Here is a 17,658-nt window from a genome sequence, read left to right as displayed (position 1 = left end):
CCGGCCCCTTGACCGTTCCTCCTGCCGGGGCCCACACGGCCAGGAGGGCATAAAGGGCCCAGAGGAGGGTGCCCAGGCATCAGACTCCCAGCACCAGGATGGGACCACAGGACTCTGCAGGCCAGGTAAGGCCCCACCCCCCGCCAAGCTTGGCCCACGAGGTCAGGGGAGGCCCCTCTGTGAGATCAGATGGCCTGTCCTCTTCTCGCCAGGAGCCCTTGACTCTCCAGCCAAACACCATGCTGCTGTGGCTGACCCTCGCCCTGCTATGGAGCCCCACCTGCTGGGCACAGCGTAAGTCTGGCTGGGGTTCCCCCAGCCCATCCCCCTGGGGGCCCCCCTCCCTCCCTCCAGGGCTGGGGTCTGGGCCAGCCCTTGTCACAGACGGACTCTGCTCTCAGGCCTGTCCCCTCGTAGGAGGGGCTGTGTCCTCCTCTGGGCAGAAACAGCCAATATGTCATATAATAGAGATATTTGGGCCTGGAGGAGGTGACTATTTCAGTACTTCTAGAGACTTCCAAAATAATGTCACCAGGATTTTTAGTGTTTACGGGTCATTTTCGCTGTATCAGAAGGTGAGTTGAGCAGGGCCTGGAGCCCCTCACTGCATCCCAGCCCCTGCCCCTGTCTCGGGAACCTGGGGAGGGGGCTGGTCCCTCCTCCCACCACCCTCACTGGGGTCCTGATGTCTCCTGAGTCAGCTGAGGTCTTGGGGTCCTGGAGCCCCCAGCCAGCACCTTCTGTCTGTCCCTCTTCCTCTGCTGTTTCCTCCCCTGCATCCCAGCCCTGCCCCCTCCTCTCTCCCCCTGCAAGTCCGGCCTCTGCTTCTTGGGTTGATCTAAAGGGAGGGGTGCTTCTCCCCACTGTCTCCTTTCAACCCCAACTCAGTTCAACCAGAAATGATCTCTCAGTTTGAGAATGCCTATGGGAAAGCATAAGTTCTGCCCAGGTTAGGGTCAAAGAGAAAAGGAAGGAGGGTCAGAGTGGACAACTGATTGAACACTAGAAGTGCAAAGACAGCAAGCCCAGGGTCTTTCCCTAATGGTTAAATGAGGGCTTTGCTCCAGGCCTGGGGTAGATATTTGCTCTGCATTTACAGGGTCCCAGGGACCTGGGGAAAAGGAATGGGCCAGAGCAGCAGGCACCATGGGGGCCAGCGTGTGGGCGGGGCCAGGTGAGGAGGGGACACTCTGGGATGGACACTGAGGTGGAGGAAGGTCACAGATACGGGTCACCTGCTCCTGGGGCCCCCACCTGGTCTAGCGCAGTGACTGGGGCTCCAAATGCTGGGCCCAGGGTCAGCTCCCTGCTCTGAACCAGGAGACCAGCTGTACCTCCTGAGGATCACAGTGACTGTGCACCTTGGGGAGCTCTCCTGATGGAAGATCTCAGTGACTGTTCCACAACATCACTCTCACACTGCAGATGAGCAAACTGAGGCCCGGGGATACTGGGTAACAAGCCCCAAATCACAGAGCCTGAAAGTGTCAGAGCAAGGGTTGAGACCAGGAAGACTGTCTCAAGCACCAAAGTCCCATGTCAGGAACTTATGCTGCAGTGACAGGCTGTCCTCCTTGCTGGTGAAGGCGGGGATAGAGGACCTGGGATTGGGGGTCTCCAGATCCTTCAAAGCTCCCCCTTCTTCTCAGTTTCCAGGTGAGACACGGCTCCTTCTGGAGTCACTTATATGGAGCTCAGGGTCTGAACCCTCAGGAATTCCACTTGCAGAAAAGCGAACAAATTACAGGAGTCCTCGGCTCCTTCAGGCATTTCCTCTCCTACTTGGCAGTACACACCAACCTATGGCCCCCCTTCCATTCTGGATGTCCACGTGGCCACTTCTTCATCGCTTCCCCTGATGATAGCCAGAAGGAGCTCACTGGAGTCTACGGACAGCATACAGTTCAGGGCATTGCCAGCATCAGCTTTGACTGGGATTATCCTTCAGACTGAAGCAAATAGCATTTCAGCCAAAGAGAAATGATCCCTCTGGGTTCACAGGGCTGGGCCATGGGTTTCCTGCCAAGGCTGCCTGGCTGGTGGTGGACACAAGGCACCAGGGACCTGAGTGCAGCCCTGAATCAGAATCCACCAATAAATACAGCTTCTGCAGCCACAGTGGGTCCAGGGTGCTCCTTGGTCTGGGATGCGAGCAAAGCCTTCTGAGCTCGTGGAGACGAGGCCTCCGGGGCGGAGCTGCAGGAGGAGGCAGGAGGGGGTCTGACACCCCAGGGCTGGGTGATTCTGACAGGATGCAGGGCCTGCCCATGCAGACCCTGGCCGATCCCATAATCTCTGAGGATTCGGGGCTCCCAGAGGCCCCATCCTGACTCTCTGAAAGGCCATGCAGGTGGCCTGAGCTGTCCAGGCTCAATTCTAGGATTCTCTGAGTGTGCAGGGGCTTGGGGAAGCCACTCAATCATTCATTCACCCATTTGGAACAGGTATGCCCCCTGGCTGGCTACGGGCTCCCTGTACTCTGGAGGAACAGAGAATGGGCCATACGTCCAGCTGGGGGTTCCCCATGGAGAGTGGATACAGAAAGAGATGGAGGCAAGTGCTGGTTTCATCTGCATTGATAGTGACAGACCTAGAGCCCTATGCTCAGGCACATGCCCAGTGGTGGGTGTGCTTCAGGGAAGACTTCCTGGAGGAGGCAACATATCAGCTCAGTTTAAGGGCTGAGTGAGAGCTGGCCAGGTGGGGTTAAGGGAGGGAGGCCTTCCAGGCCAAGAGATCAACATGGGAATGGCCAGAGCCAGACATCCCCAGGACCCCACTTCTTGAAAAGCGGGCATCTGTTACAGCCTGAAGGGAAAGGAAAGCAGTCCCCAGGCCTGGCACATTCTCTCAACACCTCCATCAGACTGCAGCAGCCTGCCCCTCAGCCACGGTGCAGAGGCCTCCCTGTCTCCCCTCAGCTCCCTGCCCAGCAGCCCTAGAGGGACAGGACTTCTGTTTCCCCGTTTGCAGAAGGAGGGAATGGAAGCAGGGGTCCCAGTGGTGCCTGAGGGAGACCCTGCCAGGGTTCCCCCTTCCAGTCTGCGTAGGTGGGCACATGTTTGCAGACACCAGGCCTGTGTGGCCCAGCACAGCCTGACTGCCTGCTCACAGTCCGGCCTGGACCCAAGTCCCACCGAAGACACAGCAGCGGCCCCCATGTCACCCTGAGGACAAGGAGGCAGGGTCTGAGCACCAGGCCCCCCGGCCCTGAGCCTGGGACCTTCTTCTGAGGCCGGGGTTCTGGGCAAACGTGCTCCAGGGACCCTGGGTTGTGGGTGTGGGGACAGGGTGGGGACACACCAAATGAGGGCAGCTGGAACCCCCTGTCGCCTGGTAGGAGCCCTTCTACTCACACAGGGGCCAGAACACGCCCTCCTGGCGGAGGCTGGTCCTGGGGGCTGGGCCATCCTGTGCGCACTGCAGGCTGGTCTCCCAGCCTAATGGGCAGGGTCGACTCCTGAGGACCCCCGCCGGGATGAATCTCCGGCTCCTCCCACCCCGCTCCTCCCTACTCCCAGAGTTGGAAGCAGGGGCTCGGGGAGCAAGTGCAAGCCCCAGGCGTCTACCTGGGGACCGAGGGGCCCTGGTAACTTCACAACCTCTCACCTCAACTTCATCGGCCCAAGCACGGGCAGAATCCTGGACGCTGGACCAAGGCCCCCAGTCCTACCAGCAGATGTTGCCCCGGGGGATCCACAGTTTAGAGAGCAGGGACCCTGACGCAGAGCGCTCCTGGCCTTTGGGGCAGGGTGGGCAGAGGAGATGGACTCGGGAGCCACAGAGCGAACTGTCCTGGGGGGCCCTGCTGGGGAGGTGTTGGCACAAGTCCTGGGCCCGGGGCAAGGGCTGGTGAGGTCAGGTGGGAGACGGGGCCCCACCCTCCTGCCCCTCGAGCCCGTCCCCAGCTGACTTGCGGCAGCCACGGTCCTCAGGGGGCCCCTTGGTCTCCCACAGTCTTCCTGGCCTGTTGGGGTCCAGCCCCAGCAGGATCCAGGGGAACCCTCAGGATGAACAGCATCAGCGAGTGAGAGAGAGAGAGAGAGAGAGAGAAAGAAAGAGACCAGACCGGGATGTGCAGCAGAGTCTGGCTGTTGCTTTATTTTTTACTGTCGCCTTTATACCCTAAGTTGGTACATTTCTAAGGGGGAGATAAGCACACAGACCTAGTTTAACATTACATCAGCTTGTCCTTCACGAAACCAGGTGTTCTCCATATACTTTTTGTTTATGAAAGGCTTTTCCCATAGATTTTTTTGTACATTATCTTCTGGCCTTGAGCTTAACAGAAAACAGAAAAGTGGCAGTCTCCTGGTACATCAGGTTGTAACATAGTAGAAATACAATCCTGTTAACACAAAGGTCAGTCTTTTTGCAGAAATTCTCAGCTAACTTTATCTAAAAAGTTTAACACACAAAGACTCTGCGGCTCTGGTGAGGCAGCCCCTGTTTAGCACTCCTGGTTAAAATTAACAATTATCTTATTGTTTTTACACTAGGGCTAAACTCTTATTTTTCTAGATCTTTAACTATATTAACAGTAGTTTCTACTGCACAACCTCAGCACATTAACAGCAATCAAACATTGATCCAATAACCACTTTTAGAATAATATTTTTGTGTTCTCTAACAGGGCTTCCTCACCCGCCGAAGGGCTCTGTGCCTATTAGGGCCTTTTTTATGGTTAATCTCTATGTATGATATCTTTTGGCTTTCAGGCCTGTTGACAATTATGGCTCGCACCTGGTGTAACTTTAAGCAACTTCAGTAGCCGACCCTGTCTTTTTTGTGGTTAAATCTATTTTCTTTCTATTAGGTGTCATCTCTATGGGAACTAAATAGGATTACATTATTACGGAACAGAAATGCAAAGGATTGCAAAAACAGCAGATATAGCACAAAACAGGCTCTTAGTCTAAAAGTTAACTGCCTGCAAGAAGTCACCAGCTAATCTCTTGTAATGGGAGCACACATTTATCAAACAAGCCAGAATGCCAGCAAAAGGGTTTGAACTGAAGCATTTCTTTCATCCCTGGCCCCTTCATAGGGTACCAGTGTCTAGGAGATTTATTAATTAGGGTTTTAAGTTGGTCTTTATTCAGTGAAAGAGGAGCAGGAGAGCTCTCGGCAGTCAACACAAGAATCTGCAGCAGGGCGAACAAGAACAGCGGCAGAAAAGGGGGGAGGATACAGGGTGGGGGAGAGGCCAAGGCCAACCTGGAGGGTCCCTTATCCTAGACGGCCTTGCGTGTCAGGTTCTTTCCTCGTGACCTCGTCATGGATGGGATCCTGAACGGCCTTGCGTGTCAGGTATTTTCTTCATGACCTCGTCATGGGTGGGATCTCCCATAATGGCTCCCGGCACTGGCCTCCCTGGAGGGGCCGCACCCTGGAGGGCTGGGCCGGTGGGAACGTGGCCCAGCCTCACACATCAGACGTGTCTCATCCTCTGTTTCTCCTGCGCTCCTACACGTGCGCCCAGCCCTGTTCTCAGGCTCCTGTCCTGCCCTTCCAACGAGATGGCCGAGAGGAGGCCGGGGACAGCAGGCTCATCTGAGGCCACCCCCTCCTAGAAGCCAGGGTCAGTGGAGCTGGTCCGGCCTCCCTGGAGTGGACGTGGAGCCACGTCATCCTGCAGGCAGCTCATCACCCCTGTGTCTGGGAGATCCAGGGCCCCGCTCACTCCCTCCTCCCAGAGGTAACTGTGGCTCATGGACAGTAGAAATTCCTGGGATCATGGTGATACCACAAAAAAAAAACCCTTCATTTGTTATGTGTTGAGTAGGGCAAGGAAAGTTGAATAGTGAGTTTGGTGTTATTGGAATTTCTCTGATGAACTCGGAGAGTCCTAACATGGTTCATTAGCAGAAACTAACCCCAAGGACCCCAAAGGCAATCCTCCTGGAGGATGGGGTCAGCAGCATGAGCTGAGGGCTGGAGGTCAGCTCATGGCTGGAGCTAGAAGCTCCTTGAACACGCCCCCCAGGTGCTGGTCTCTGAGTACAACCTGTTAGACCTTCAAGGGCAGACCTCATGTGCTTGACCGCAGGGCGGGCTGGCGTGAGCTTGCTTATAGTGTAACTGGGGAGAGGGGGTCAGTGTGCATCAGATTGTCATGTTCGTGGGGTCCCCACTTGACCTTGACCCAAGCAAGGGAACGGAACTAAAGGAATAATATGACTTTCCAGTTCTCATAGAGTGGGTCCCTACAGATCAAGTCAACCTGTAGGATTCTCAGATAATTTCTGGGCAGAGCAGGGCCATCTGGAGAGACTAAACATCTGCTAAAGAGAGAACACGGGGCTTGAGTGAAGAATTAGAGAAATGAAAGGGATGTGTCCACATTGTCTACTAAACTGATGACACTGATTATACTCATTACCATTCACTCAAGAAACATTTGCAGGGTCTTCCCTGGTGGTCTGGTGGGTAAGATCTTGAGCTCCCAATACAGGGGACCCAGGTTCAATCCCTGGCCAGGGAACTACATCCTGCATGCTGCACCTAAGAGTTTGCACATTGAAGCTAAAGATTTGGCATTTTGCAACCAGGACCCCAAGCAGCCAAATAAATAAATAAAATAAATATTTTTAAGTAAAAATAAAAAAAATAAACATGGTGTATCAATCAGTTTAAAAAAATAGAAAAAAAGAAAGAACATTTTCTAACATCTGCTATTTTGTCAGGACCTTTTTCTGGACACTGACCACATCAAGGTGTATAAGATAAGGGTCTCTCCCTTCGTAGGCCCAGAGTATTTCCTGGAAAAGATAATCAAGTAAACAGAGAGTAATGCGAGAACATGACAAAGGCAGGGACAGAGGCTTACCTTCTGGTTGTGTGTGTTTGGGAGGGGATGATAAAGAACAAATGAACTAAATAGTATGTTAAATAGTCATAAATGTCCTGGAAAAAGAGAAAGCAAGAAAAGGAACAAGAGAGGAGGGAAGGGACGTTACTGTTGTAAACAGGATGATGACAGGGTGACACGTGAGCAGGGGCTGGCAGGAAGTGAGGGAGTGGCCGTGCAGTCCTCCGGGGGAAGAGGAAACTGTGGGTGCAAAGGCCCTGAGGCAGGGACACGCCTGTTGTGTTCCTGAGCCCAGCTGGGAGGCCAGCGATGCTGCCGCACAGTGAACAAGAAGGACAGAGGTGAGAAGGGAGGCCGAAAGGATGATGTCATTTGCTCTGGTTAGGGTTTGCAATAGAGGAATGATGGGATCTGACTTCAGTCTCTTGCTTTTCTTTAAAGCTGGAGTCAAGCAGGGACTTTTTTCTGTTTTTTCCTTGCTGCTCACGGGCTCTTTCTGGTTGCAGTGAGCGGGGGCTACTCTCCCTCGCGGCTCACAGGCTTCTCCTGGCGGTGGCGTCTCTTGTTGTGGAGCACAGGCTCTGGGCCCACGGGCTTCAGCACTTGCAGCTCTCGGGCTCAGTACTTGTGGCACATGGGCTTAGTTGCCCCGCAGCATGTCCGGAATCTTCCAGGACCAGGGATGGAACTGGTTTTCCCTGTACTGGCAGGCGGATTCTTGAGCACTGGAGCACCAGAGAAGTCCCCGACTTTGGTTTTAGGAGAACCACCCTGGTTGCTGTGTTGAGAGCAGCCTGGTGGGAATAACAGCAGAAGCAGGAGGACCAGAGAGCAGGCCATGACAGAAATCTGGGATAAAGAGGAGAGGGGCTTGGGATGGCGTGGGAAGAAGTGACCAGATCTGGACATATTTTGGAGATAGGATAGAACCCACAGGATTTGCTGATGGCTCGAGTTTAGAGAATGAAAGGGAGAGAGCAGAAAGGGAGACTACACGTTTTTGTGTTGGGATTTTTTTAAAAAATCAGTTTTATGGAGGTATGGGCTGCCCTGGTGGCTCAGATAGTAAAGAATCCACCTGCAATGCAGGAGACCTGGGTTCGATCCCTGGATAGGGAAGATACCCTGAAGAAGGGTATGGCTACCCACTCCAGTATTCTTGCCTGGGGAACTCCATGGACAGAAGAGCCAGGCGAGCTACAGCCCGTGGGGTCACAAAGACTCAGACACGACTAAGGGACTAACACTTCCACTTTCACTTCATGGAGATACAGTTTACACAGAATAAAAGTCACCATTTTTTTAAAAGTGCAATTCTTTTTTAAAAAAATATTTATTTATTTTGGCTGCCCAGGTTTTAGTTGTGGCATGCAGGATCTATTTCTCTGACCAGGGATGGAGCCCAGGTCCCATGCATTGGGAGTGCAGTCTTAGCACTCCAGGAAAGTCCCCTGGAAATCACCATTTTTAATAAACTATAGTCCTACGAGTTTTGGTAAATGCATCCAGTCAGGTAACCATCACTGCCATCAAGATATAAGCCAAAAAAAAAAAAAAAATTAAAAAAAAAAGATATAAGCCAGTTCTGTCATTATTTTAAAACCCTCAATGCGCCTTTGGGGGCAGTCCTTCCCCCACCCCAGCCCCCAGCAATCACCTGTCTGCTCTCTGGCCCTGCGGAGCTGTCTTTTCCACCACTGTGTCATATAGATGGAATCACGGTGCGGAGCCTCTGGAGTTCCGCTGTCTCCCCTCAGCAGCATGAGCTTAAGATTCACCATGTTGCGTGTGCGTGCGTGCGTACAGACTTGCGTCAGTCATGTCCAACTCTTTGTGATCCTATGCACTGTAGCCCACCAGGCTCCTCTGTCCATGGGATTCTCCAGCCAAGAATACTGGAGTGGGTTGCCATGCCCTCCTCCAGTGGACCTTCCCGATCCAGGGATGGAACCCACATCTCTTATGGCTCCTGCATTAGCAGGTAGGTTCTTTACAACCAGCACCACCTGAGAAGCCCCATGTTGTGTATAGTTTGTTCCTTTTTGCTGATGAGTAGAATTCTACTGAACGGATGGACCACAGTTTGCTTATCACAGCTGAAGAAACACTTGGGTTGCTTTCACTTTTTTGTCAATTCTGAATAAAGCTGTTATAAATATCTGTAGACAGATTTTGGGTGAATATGTTCTCTTCTATCTTGGATCAGTCTTCGGAGTAGGATTGCTGCGTGGATGTTCAACCTTATATGAAACAGTCAGCATCACTTCCACAGGGGTGATACAACTTTTCACTCCAGTTGCTAGGTGTCCTTGCTGACCCTAGGCATTGTCTGTATTCTGAGGTTCCTAAACTGAGCAGTTGGAAGGAAGGACTGTTGCCTTGTGTTGAGACGGGAAATTCTATCAGTGGCAATATTCCCCCTCAGCAAGTTTGAGAGGGAATATTGGGATTTGTTTGGAGTCATAATAAGGTTGAGATGGCTATATGATATGATATGTACAAGGGGGTGTTGAGTATTTGAGTGGACGTGGGGGGAGAGAACTCTGGAGTCACCTTTACGGGTGGTGTGCAGAACCGAGAAACCAGATGCTATCACCCAGGGATACAAGGAGGTAAAGGAGCAGAGAAGCCCCAGCACTGATGTTGGGGCATCCACCACGGAGAGGGTGAGAAAAAGAGGAAGAACCAGTAAAATAGACTATGTTCTGTGAAAGTGATTATTCCCCACTTGGCATGAATTGAGACAACTGTGTCCCCGAAAACTGATATCTGTCCTGGTTTGCCTGTGCGTGATTATTTCATAGCTGCTGACAGGAAATCAGACCCACGGGCCCATGGGGTCAAGGTCAAGAGGCGATGCAGATGAACTCGGCCTCCACAGTGACACACGCCGCCCTCCCCCGTGCCCTGGTTTCACTCTTACTCACTAGCTCACTGCCAGTCTGCCTGGTGTCATCACGTGAGGTCTAAGGTTGCAGGCTTTGAAGGTCCTACTCACAGCCCAGTCATAGTTCCCGTGAGCAACTTTGTGATGCTATGAGCACAACCACCTGGGCACTGGTAGCAAAGTTTGGCTAGAAGCTGGGAAAAACCATTCTCTCCACCTTCATGTAGAATCCCACACTCCCCAGGCAGTCTGGGGAGCTTGGGGAGATGTTGCCCTTGGCCTGGAGACTGGTGAGCTCATAAGGGCACCATCAACAGGGGCAATGATGAAATTCCTTCAGTTGCCACCTCGGGCTGCAGCATTGACTGGGATGTTTTGAGCAGGAAAGGGAGAGAAAAAAAAAGACTTGCTCTTTTAATATTGATTTATTTACGTACTTTTTATTTGGCTGTGTGGGGGCTTAGTTGCCCTGAACCTGCCTCCCCTGCATTGCTAGGTGGATTCTCAAAAAGACTTGATCATTTGCTCTTGAGTAAGCATGACATGAAAACCTGAAACTAACGGGGGCACCCCCTGAAGGTCCAAAGCTCTTGTGGGCAGCTGTGAGCTCAAAACCTTTATAATCTGTTTCCAAAACAACAAAAAGAGTCTTCTGTAAAAAGCCAAAATTTTTCTGTAAATATAAAACTATTCAAAAACAGAGGATCTGACACTGGTATATCAGTTACAAAAGCATTTAGCTTCAGTAAAAGAATATCTGACCAGCAGTGGCTTAATAGCACACAAGAAGGATAGAGACGGCTATCTGGGATAGGGGCAGATTCTCAACCACATCCTTACACCTGCAGCTTCTGAATCTTTGTTCACTGCCAATTTAGCACATCAATTTGTAGCCTCATGGTGATAAGATGGCTGCTAAAGGCTAGGTATTACATCTGCATCTTACAAGGAGGATGGTGGGAAAGGATCATGCCAGCTGAATAGGTCCCTTCTATTAGGAAAAAAAACAACAACAAAGTCTTCCCAAGAAACCACCCATTGGATGTCTGCTTCCATGGTGACCTTGCAGGAGACTTTGGAAGGGAGCATCCAGCTTTTCCAGTCTCTTTGGTAGAGGACGCAAGGGAGGGGCATTGGAATGGGTTTTGCCTTAGCCAACCAACGGAGTCTGCCACCAAGGGGGCTCAAAGGTGTGGCCTTCTCAGGGGCTTCGGTTGGGATGGCATCGGAGGCAGGGGTGGAGGGTGGCAAGGGACAGGGCGTGGGGGAAACAGAGGCACGAGGAGCCAGGGGCCAGAGAGCAGAGATGGAGACAGAGAAAGGGTAAGGGGACAGGGCGTGGGGGAGCAAGGAGCAGAGGGAGAGCCTGGAGGACAGGGGGGAAACCGAGGCAGGGAGGAGGGCGACGGATGAGGTGGTGGAGGACTGAGCCCAGAGAGGCGGGTAAGGGGACAAGGGAAGCGTGGCAACAAAGAGGGACCAGGTCACAGAGGGAAGGGGCCACACCTGAGCCACCTGCTCGCTTCCCAGGCCAGGTTAGCACTTGTTTATCTGCCTAACATTTCTTTCTTTATCTGGCTGTGTCAGGCCTCACTGGTGACACGCAGGATCTCCACGGTAACACGCGGGCCTCCCTAGCTGCAGCACAGGGCTCTAGAGCGTTTGGGCTCGGTAGTCGCAACCTGTGGGCTTAGTTGCCCCGAGGCATGTGGAATCCTAGTTCCCCAGGCAAGGATCAAACCCAAGTCCCCTGCACGGGAAGGCGGATTCTTAACTACTGGGCCAATGGGGAAGTCCCAGTGTGTGTTAATAAGACCAACCCCACAGCATTTACCTCAATCTGATATTAACCAGATGCGTGAGTGGGTGCCAAGTTGATTCAATCGTGTCTGACTCTTTTCCACCCCATGGACTGACTGCAGCCTGCCAGGCTCCTCTGTCCATGGGATTCTCCAGGCAAGAATACTGGGGTGGGTTGCCATGCCTTCCTCCAGGGGACTTTCCTGCTAACCCAGGGATTGAACCTGAGCCTCCTGTGTCTCCTACATTGCACCTAGATTCTATACCACTGAGTCACCAGGGAAGCCCAGTATTAACATGGGGGTGATAAAATATGAACAAAAGTCTAAAAACAGTGCTGCCAGTAAAGGGTACCTACCTACCAACCACACTGGCACTGCCTTCTCAAGTCCACTGCACTGATGTTTTTCACTGGGGACCCTGAGGCAGCCACGCGTCTCTGTCTCCTGCACGGCTGGGCCTACATGTCTTCCTGTTGGAAAAAGTCTCTCGCACACACTCATCAAACCAACCACCCAGCCCTCTCTCTGCACACTGGGAAGCCTGGGTGGGGCTGGCACAGGGTCCCAGAAAGAGTTCGGCCTCCCGGGCCCTGGGAAGAAGGGCAGGCGGTGGGAAAGGGGAGCCTGCGTGACATTAGCTGGTCCCAGGCAGACCCCCTGGTGGCCTAGGACTGGGCTCCCAGCCCCACCCGTGGGGGCAGCTGAGGTGACTCAAGGCTCCCCCCCCCCACAAGCGGAGACCTGCCGTCTCGTTGTTTTTCTCCTCCGTCCTTCTGAGGGAGGATTCAGAGAGCTGGCACTGAGTCACTCAGTGACTCAGCTTCTGGGAGCCCTGGCTGCCTCAGCCCAAATCTGAGACAGCTGGTTCTGTGGGGCAGGCGGAGGGGGACACCCCACTCTCGTGTGTTTGGGGGGTTCTCCCAGTCAGCCCCATTTCAGAAATTCAACAGGCAGGTCGTGGGCCTGCCTGGCCCTGCAGCCCCCACCTAACTTTCAGGTGACAGAGCTGGACCGCCTGTCTCCTCTCCCAGCTGGCCTCCCTGGTGGGAGGGGGTTATGAAAGGACAGTGCAAAGGTCGGAGGTCAGGATGTTGACTCCTAGGTGGGTAGGACATCTGGCTCCCTGGCCAGGCCACCATCCAAACTCCTACCTGCCTGCCCCCATTTTAACCCCAACTGGACCCCTGCTGACCAGTGTCCCCCATACCCAGGGGGAAAAAACAGGAACTGGGGAATAAATAATCAATAAATGGGTTTCCCTGGTGGCTCAGACGGTAAAGAATCTGCCTGCAATGCTGGCGGCCCAGGTTGGATCCCTGGGTCGGGAAGATCTCCTGGAGAAGGAACCGGCAAACCACTCCAGTATTCTTGCCTGGAGAATCCCATGGACAGAGGAGCCTGGCGGGCTTGGGGTCGCAAAGTGTTGGACACAACTGAACGACTCAGTGTGGGGAATAAATAATTTATTGAAGTTGGAGGAATAAATAAGATACCTGGGTGCGGTTACAAATAACTGTAAAAAGCATTGACTTGTATATACAGAAAGGCGCTCCTGGCCTAGGGGGCGGGGCCTGAGCCCGGGGAGGGGCGGGGCCTTCCGCGGAGGCGATCCGGCGCCGGGTCGCGGGCGCCCCCCAGAGGTAGACGGCTTATTTACAACGGAGGAGAAGGCGCGAGGTCTCCCTGGGTCCCTAGTCCGCGTGGCGCCTCTCCGCCCGGCGAGGGCGCCGCGCCCCCAGGGCCCAGCCCCGGCGGCCTGCGGGCCCGCCCTGCTGCGAGCGCCCGCGGAGCTGCACCCCCTGCACGATCCTCTGCACCCAGGAGCGATGGGCGGCCAGACTGATGTAGACCCCAGGCCGGTTGCGCTCCGCACAGCCCTCGCCCCAGCTGATGACGCCCGCCAGCAGCCAGGTGCCCTCGACCTGGCACATCAGGGGGCCTCCGGAGTCGCCCTGCGGAGAGGAAGGAAGGTGAGGGGCCCGCGTGGGCCAAGGGGTGGACCGAGCCCAGCACCCGCGCCGTAGCAGGTGGCGGACGGGCCATTTCTCCAGACCCTGGGGGTTACGGAGCCGTAACTAGCGCCCCCGGGGCGGGGAGCGCCCCCTTCCCAGGCTCACTCCTGGTGAGAAGTACCTAGTGCTAGACCGTCTCCCTCACAGCCCCGGAGGCAGAGGAGCGAGGGTTGTGATCTGCCTCACTGATGAGAAAACCACGGCTCAGGAAGAAGAGTGTCTCAGACCGGGTGTGCAAGGTCCCACAGTCCGCCATCCTCCTCCCTGTAGCCCGCTGAGGGAGGCGGGGGGCGGGGGGCAGGACCATAGCACCCCCTCCTTGGATGCGGCTCCCTGAGAATGGGGTCAGGCACACCATTGGTGCTCACCATGTCTGATGTATGAGCAAAGGCAAGAACCGCCGAGCCAAGCTGGGGCTGGGTTCTGTAGGCATCTCTCTGTCTAGGGGGACTGCCAGGTCAGGGCAGATTCTAGACGGAGGCCCGGCAAGGCGAGGGTGATGGAGCTGAGTGGGGCAGGGCTGGGAAGGAGGAGACTGCTCACCAGACAGGCGTCGCGCGCCCCCTCCAGGTAGCCAGCACACAGCATGTCCTCGGTGATGGCGCCCTGCCCGGCTCCCCGCCAGTACAGGCGGCCGCAGGTGGCCGAGTCGATGATGGGGACCTTCAGCTTCTGGAGGGTCTGAGGGTGGGGCAGGGGCACTGGGAGCAGAGAGGAGAGAGTCAGCTTGGGAGGCTCTCCTGCTGGCCTCAGTTCCCTCCATTTTCCTTAGCAGCGTTTCTCAAAGGCTAAGTGGATCAACTCTGTCAGACTCGGCCAGGATGCCTGCAGAAAACCCAAATTCCAGGACTCCACTCTAGACCTACTGAATCCTAAAGGAACGTGCAGCCTGAAATTCTGAATCTTTAATGAGATCTCTGATGCCCACAAGAAGGTTCAAACCAATGACCCTGCTTGTCAGGTCTCAGGCACTACTTTATCCAGCTCGTGGACTGCTACAGACCAATGGCCGCTGGATGTTGAATGTTATCGGGACTTGAAGGACCTCCCCATCCCCTAGAGGGATTGTAGACCCTAGGGTTGGTTGGTCACTTTCCCCAGTCCATAAATCCAGCTTTCCCAGGAGCCCCTAAGAATGACCATTCAGGGTCAGTGGGATTCCCCAGATGCCCAAAATGGTGTCATTTCTCTTAATTCTTCAGAAATTTGGTTAAAGTCCCATTTTCTTACATTTTGTCCTTTCTTAATCTCTCCTCTCTCCCCCCTCTCTCTTTCTAAACACACACACACACACACACACACATTACAGCTTCTCTGCTTCTTACTTTCTAATCTGCTTTGTGTTCTAGATGAGGTTTTCCAAACTTCCAGACTTGGTTTGTCAATTATATTTTACCTTCATGGAGATTTCATTTTATCCTAGGAATTTTGCCTGCAATTGTGTCATGATGCCACCAGGGGGCACCTATTTCTGATTTGGAATCAGGGCTGTTCTCATATTCACCTGGTTGGGCTTGGCCCCACAGAAATCTCCAGTGTGTGTGTGGTCAGTCACTAAGTGGTGTCAGACTCCTTGCAACCCCATGGACTGTAGCCCTCCAGGCTCCTCTGTCCTTGGGATTTCCAGGCAAGAATACTGGAGCAGGTTACCATTTCCTTCTCCGGGAGATCTTTCCAACCCAGGGATCGAACTGGCATCTCCTGTGTCTCCTGCATTGGCAGGCGAATTTTTAACCACTGAGATACCTGAGAAGCCCCAGAAACCTATCAGTCTTTCCTATATCACTTCATAGCTTGGTTGATCTGGCAGTCAGAACACAGCCAAAGTTACCTTTAAACTAGAACTGATCTGAAGTTGTCCACCTTGGTTTCTAGGTCATCACATCTCTGGGCTGCAGACCATCTTTCTTCCTCTGGATCATGCTCAGCCCCTGCCCTCTGTTCTTTGCCACCCATGGGACCTGTATCTCCCAGTGTTTGCTACCCTCTGCCCCCACCCATCCCCACCCCGGAAGAAGCCGCACCTCCATCGTGGATGCTCCCCCAGCCAGCAATCCAGCAGTTGGTGTCCGAAGAGAGCTGGACGGTGGAGTCAGGCAGGCAGATGGGCAGGACGCGCTCAGAGAACTGAATGGCGCGCTCCAGGCGCACCAGGGCGATGTCAGCACGGGAGCCCTCCTTCCAGGAGTACACAGGGTGGGGCTGCACCCAGGCGATACCCACCTCCTGGGACCTCGGGCCAGGGTTCCCCAGCTGCCAGGCCCCCAGCAGCACAGAGAACTGGGTTGGTTTGTCCAGATTACTAGAAGGAAGAGGGCAGGGGTGGCATCAGCCAGGAGCTGCTGGGTGGCCAGGAAGGGCCTGGGAAGGGTTTCTGGGGAATGGGACGCACATGAAGGCCCCTGGAGTGCAAAACGGGGGCTTCCCTGGTGGCTCAGTGGTAAAGAACCCGCCTGCAATGCAGGAGACAGGGGTTCGATCCTTGGGTTGGGATGAACCCCTGGAGAAGGGAATGGCTACCCACTCCAGTTGTTCTTGTCTGGGAAATCCCATGGACATTGGAGCCCAGAGGGCTATCGTCCATGGGGTCACAAAGAGCCAGACAAGACTGGGCACACACTCACTGCATGCAAAAGGGGCTTCTGGGCGGAAGCCGGAGCTCTCCTGAGGGACTTAAGACCGGGCGGAGGCCCGGAAACCGGGGCTGGGTGGGCAGCCTGGGGTCCGGGAACCCGAGTGGAGGGGCGGGTGGAGTGCACGTACTCCTTGAAGCAGTGGGCGGCCGTGAGCACCCAGCGGCTGGTGAGCAGGGAGCCCGCGCAGTGGTGAGTGCCGTTCTTCTGGATGCTCACGACCCAGGGCCACTCGGCGTCCGAGCTGTCCTCGCCCCCCACGATCCGGTTCAGCTGCAGGCGCTTCCCGCAGGCTGGCGGCCCTGGCGGCAGGGGTGGGGTGGGGGGGTGGTCTGTCACACTCTGGGCGCCGTCCGTCCCCCTTCCAGCTCCCTTTCCCGCTTCAAACACCGAGGCCTGTGCGCCGCTCTCCCTTCAACCCGGCCCGGCCACCTGCCCGCCCTGACCCTTCCATCCTCTGCCCTCCCCGAGCTGGGCACTCCGTGATCTAGTCCCCTGGTCCTTTCACCTGCTGGGGCAGCGCAGTCACCCCCCCGCTCCACACACACACACACACCCCGCCTCTCCTCTACACCTTGACCCGCTGGGCCTCCTCTCCAGCGTGCCTTCTTCTCCAGCTCAAACCCTCTCTTGCCCCCACTGCCCACTCCTGACCTGCCCCCCACAGATAGACACACAGACACCGCCCTGCCCTTCAGGCTTCCTCCCTCCCCTGCTTCCCTGAGGTCAGCTCAGACTCACCAGCCGTCTTGACAGCATCTAGGGTGGCTGAGGGCAAGAGAAAGAAAGGGTCAGGCCGGTGGAGGGGCATTCCCGTGCCCTGCGACCCTCCCCAGTAGCTGAGTTTCCGGGCCTCGGGGTCACGCTGCCGGGTGGGGCATTTCCCGGAGCCTGGGCAGGGCGGGCGGGCAGACACCTCAGGCCCTGTGTGAGCGGCGGCCTCGGCCTCCCTGTAGCTTCGTGTCCAGCCTGTGCCCTGGGGGCTGTCGGGGGCCAGGTCTGGGGGATGGGTCTCATGGTGGGTGAGCATGAGAACCCCCTCACAGGCCCCAGGTCTGGATGCTGCCCTCCCCAGCAGTGGACCAAGGAGACGGGGGAGACAGGAGTGGAAGGGAAGAGGGTAAAGAAGCTGAGCCAAGCGCCCTGAGCGCTGACCGGGCCCAGGTGTACCTGCAGTGTTTGCTGTGAGTCTCACGGCTGCGGGGGAAACTGAGGCTCAGAGCAGGCAAACAACAAAACAGAGAGGCCGAGACAGCAGGGTAGAGGAGAGGAGGGACTCAGGAGGACCAGAGGAAGCAGGGTGGACAGGGGGGAAGGTCCGGGCCCGCAGGCCCTCAGGACTCACCTGGAGCAGCCAGAATCAAGAGGGAGGCCAGGACCCGGAGGCAGGGTGCCCCCAGCAAGGGGGGAGTCGCGGGAACCGCCATGGCGCGCCGACGGGAGTGCCTGGTTCCCCCGCAGGCCGCCCCAGGTTTTATCCTGGGAGGCGGAATGCCGTCGGACCAGTCCCCCG

The 17,658-nt window shown here is 55.2% G+C and overlaps 2 protein-coding genes across 2 annotated transcripts; one reads left to right on the top strand and one right to left on the bottom strand.

Annotated features, from left to right (window-relative positions):
* Positions 1-239: 239 nt before the first annotated feature.
* Positions 240-2,068, top strand: ZG16B (zymogen granule protein 16B). Its single transcript, XM_043915629.1, has 3 exons — positions 240-294; positions 469-575; positions 1,729-2,068. The coding sequence occupies exons 1-3, from the start codon at positions 240-242 to the stop codon at positions 1,951-1,953; spliced, it is 387 nt and encodes a 128-aa protein (XP_043771564.1). The 3' UTR covers positions 1,954-2,068.
* Positions 2,069-12,950: 10,882 nt separating this feature from the next.
* On the bottom strand, positions 12,951-17,658 carry PRSS22 (serine protease 22). Its single transcript, XM_043916033.1, has 6 exons — positions 17,491-17,658; positions 16,887-16,913; positions 16,276-16,447; positions 15,537-15,814; positions 14,056-14,213; positions 12,951-13,452 (listed from the first exon to the last, which is right to left on the bottom strand). The coding sequence occupies exons 1-6, from the start codon at positions 17,570-17,572 to the stop codon at positions 13,192-13,194; spliced, it is 978 nt and encodes a 325-aa protein (XP_043771968.1). The 5' UTR covers positions 17,573-17,658; the 3' UTR covers positions 12,951-13,191.

The sequence above is a fragment of the Cervus elaphus genome, chromosome 10 (genome assembly GCF_910594005.1).
Source record: "Cervus elaphus chromosome 10, mCerEla1.1, whole genome shotgun sequence".
Taxonomy (NCBI): Eukaryota; Metazoa; Chordata; class Mammalia; order Artiodactyla; family Cervidae; genus Cervus; species Cervus elaphus.
Note: the sequence above shows the minus strand (reverse complement) of the source record. Positions and strands in the feature narration are given on the sequence as shown.

Coding starts and splice junctions, on each gene's coding strand:
- PRSS22 (XM_043916033.1), bottom strand. CDS start 17,572: ATGGCGGTTCCCGCGACTCCCCCCTTGCTGGGGGCACCCTGCCTCCGG. Junction 16,914..17,490: donor CTTGATTCTGGCTGCTCCAG/GTGAGTCCTGAG, acceptor TCTTGCCCTCAG/CCACCCTAGATGCTGTCAAG. Junction 13,453..14,055: donor GGGCGCGCGACGCCTGTCTG/GTGAGCAGTCTC, acceptor TCCTCTCCGCAG/GGCGACTCCGGAGGCCCCCT.
- ZG16B (XM_043915629.1), top strand. CDS start 240: ATGCTGCTGTGGCTGACCCTCGCCCTGCTATGGAGCCCCACCTGCTGG. Junction 295..468: donor CCCCACCTGCTGGGCACAGC/GTAAGTCTGGCT, acceptor GTCATATAATAG/AGATATTTGGGCCTGGAGGA. Junction 576..1,728: donor CATTTTCGCTGTATCAGAAG/GTGAGTTGAGCA, acceptor TTCCACTTGCAG/AAAAGCGAACAAATTACAGG.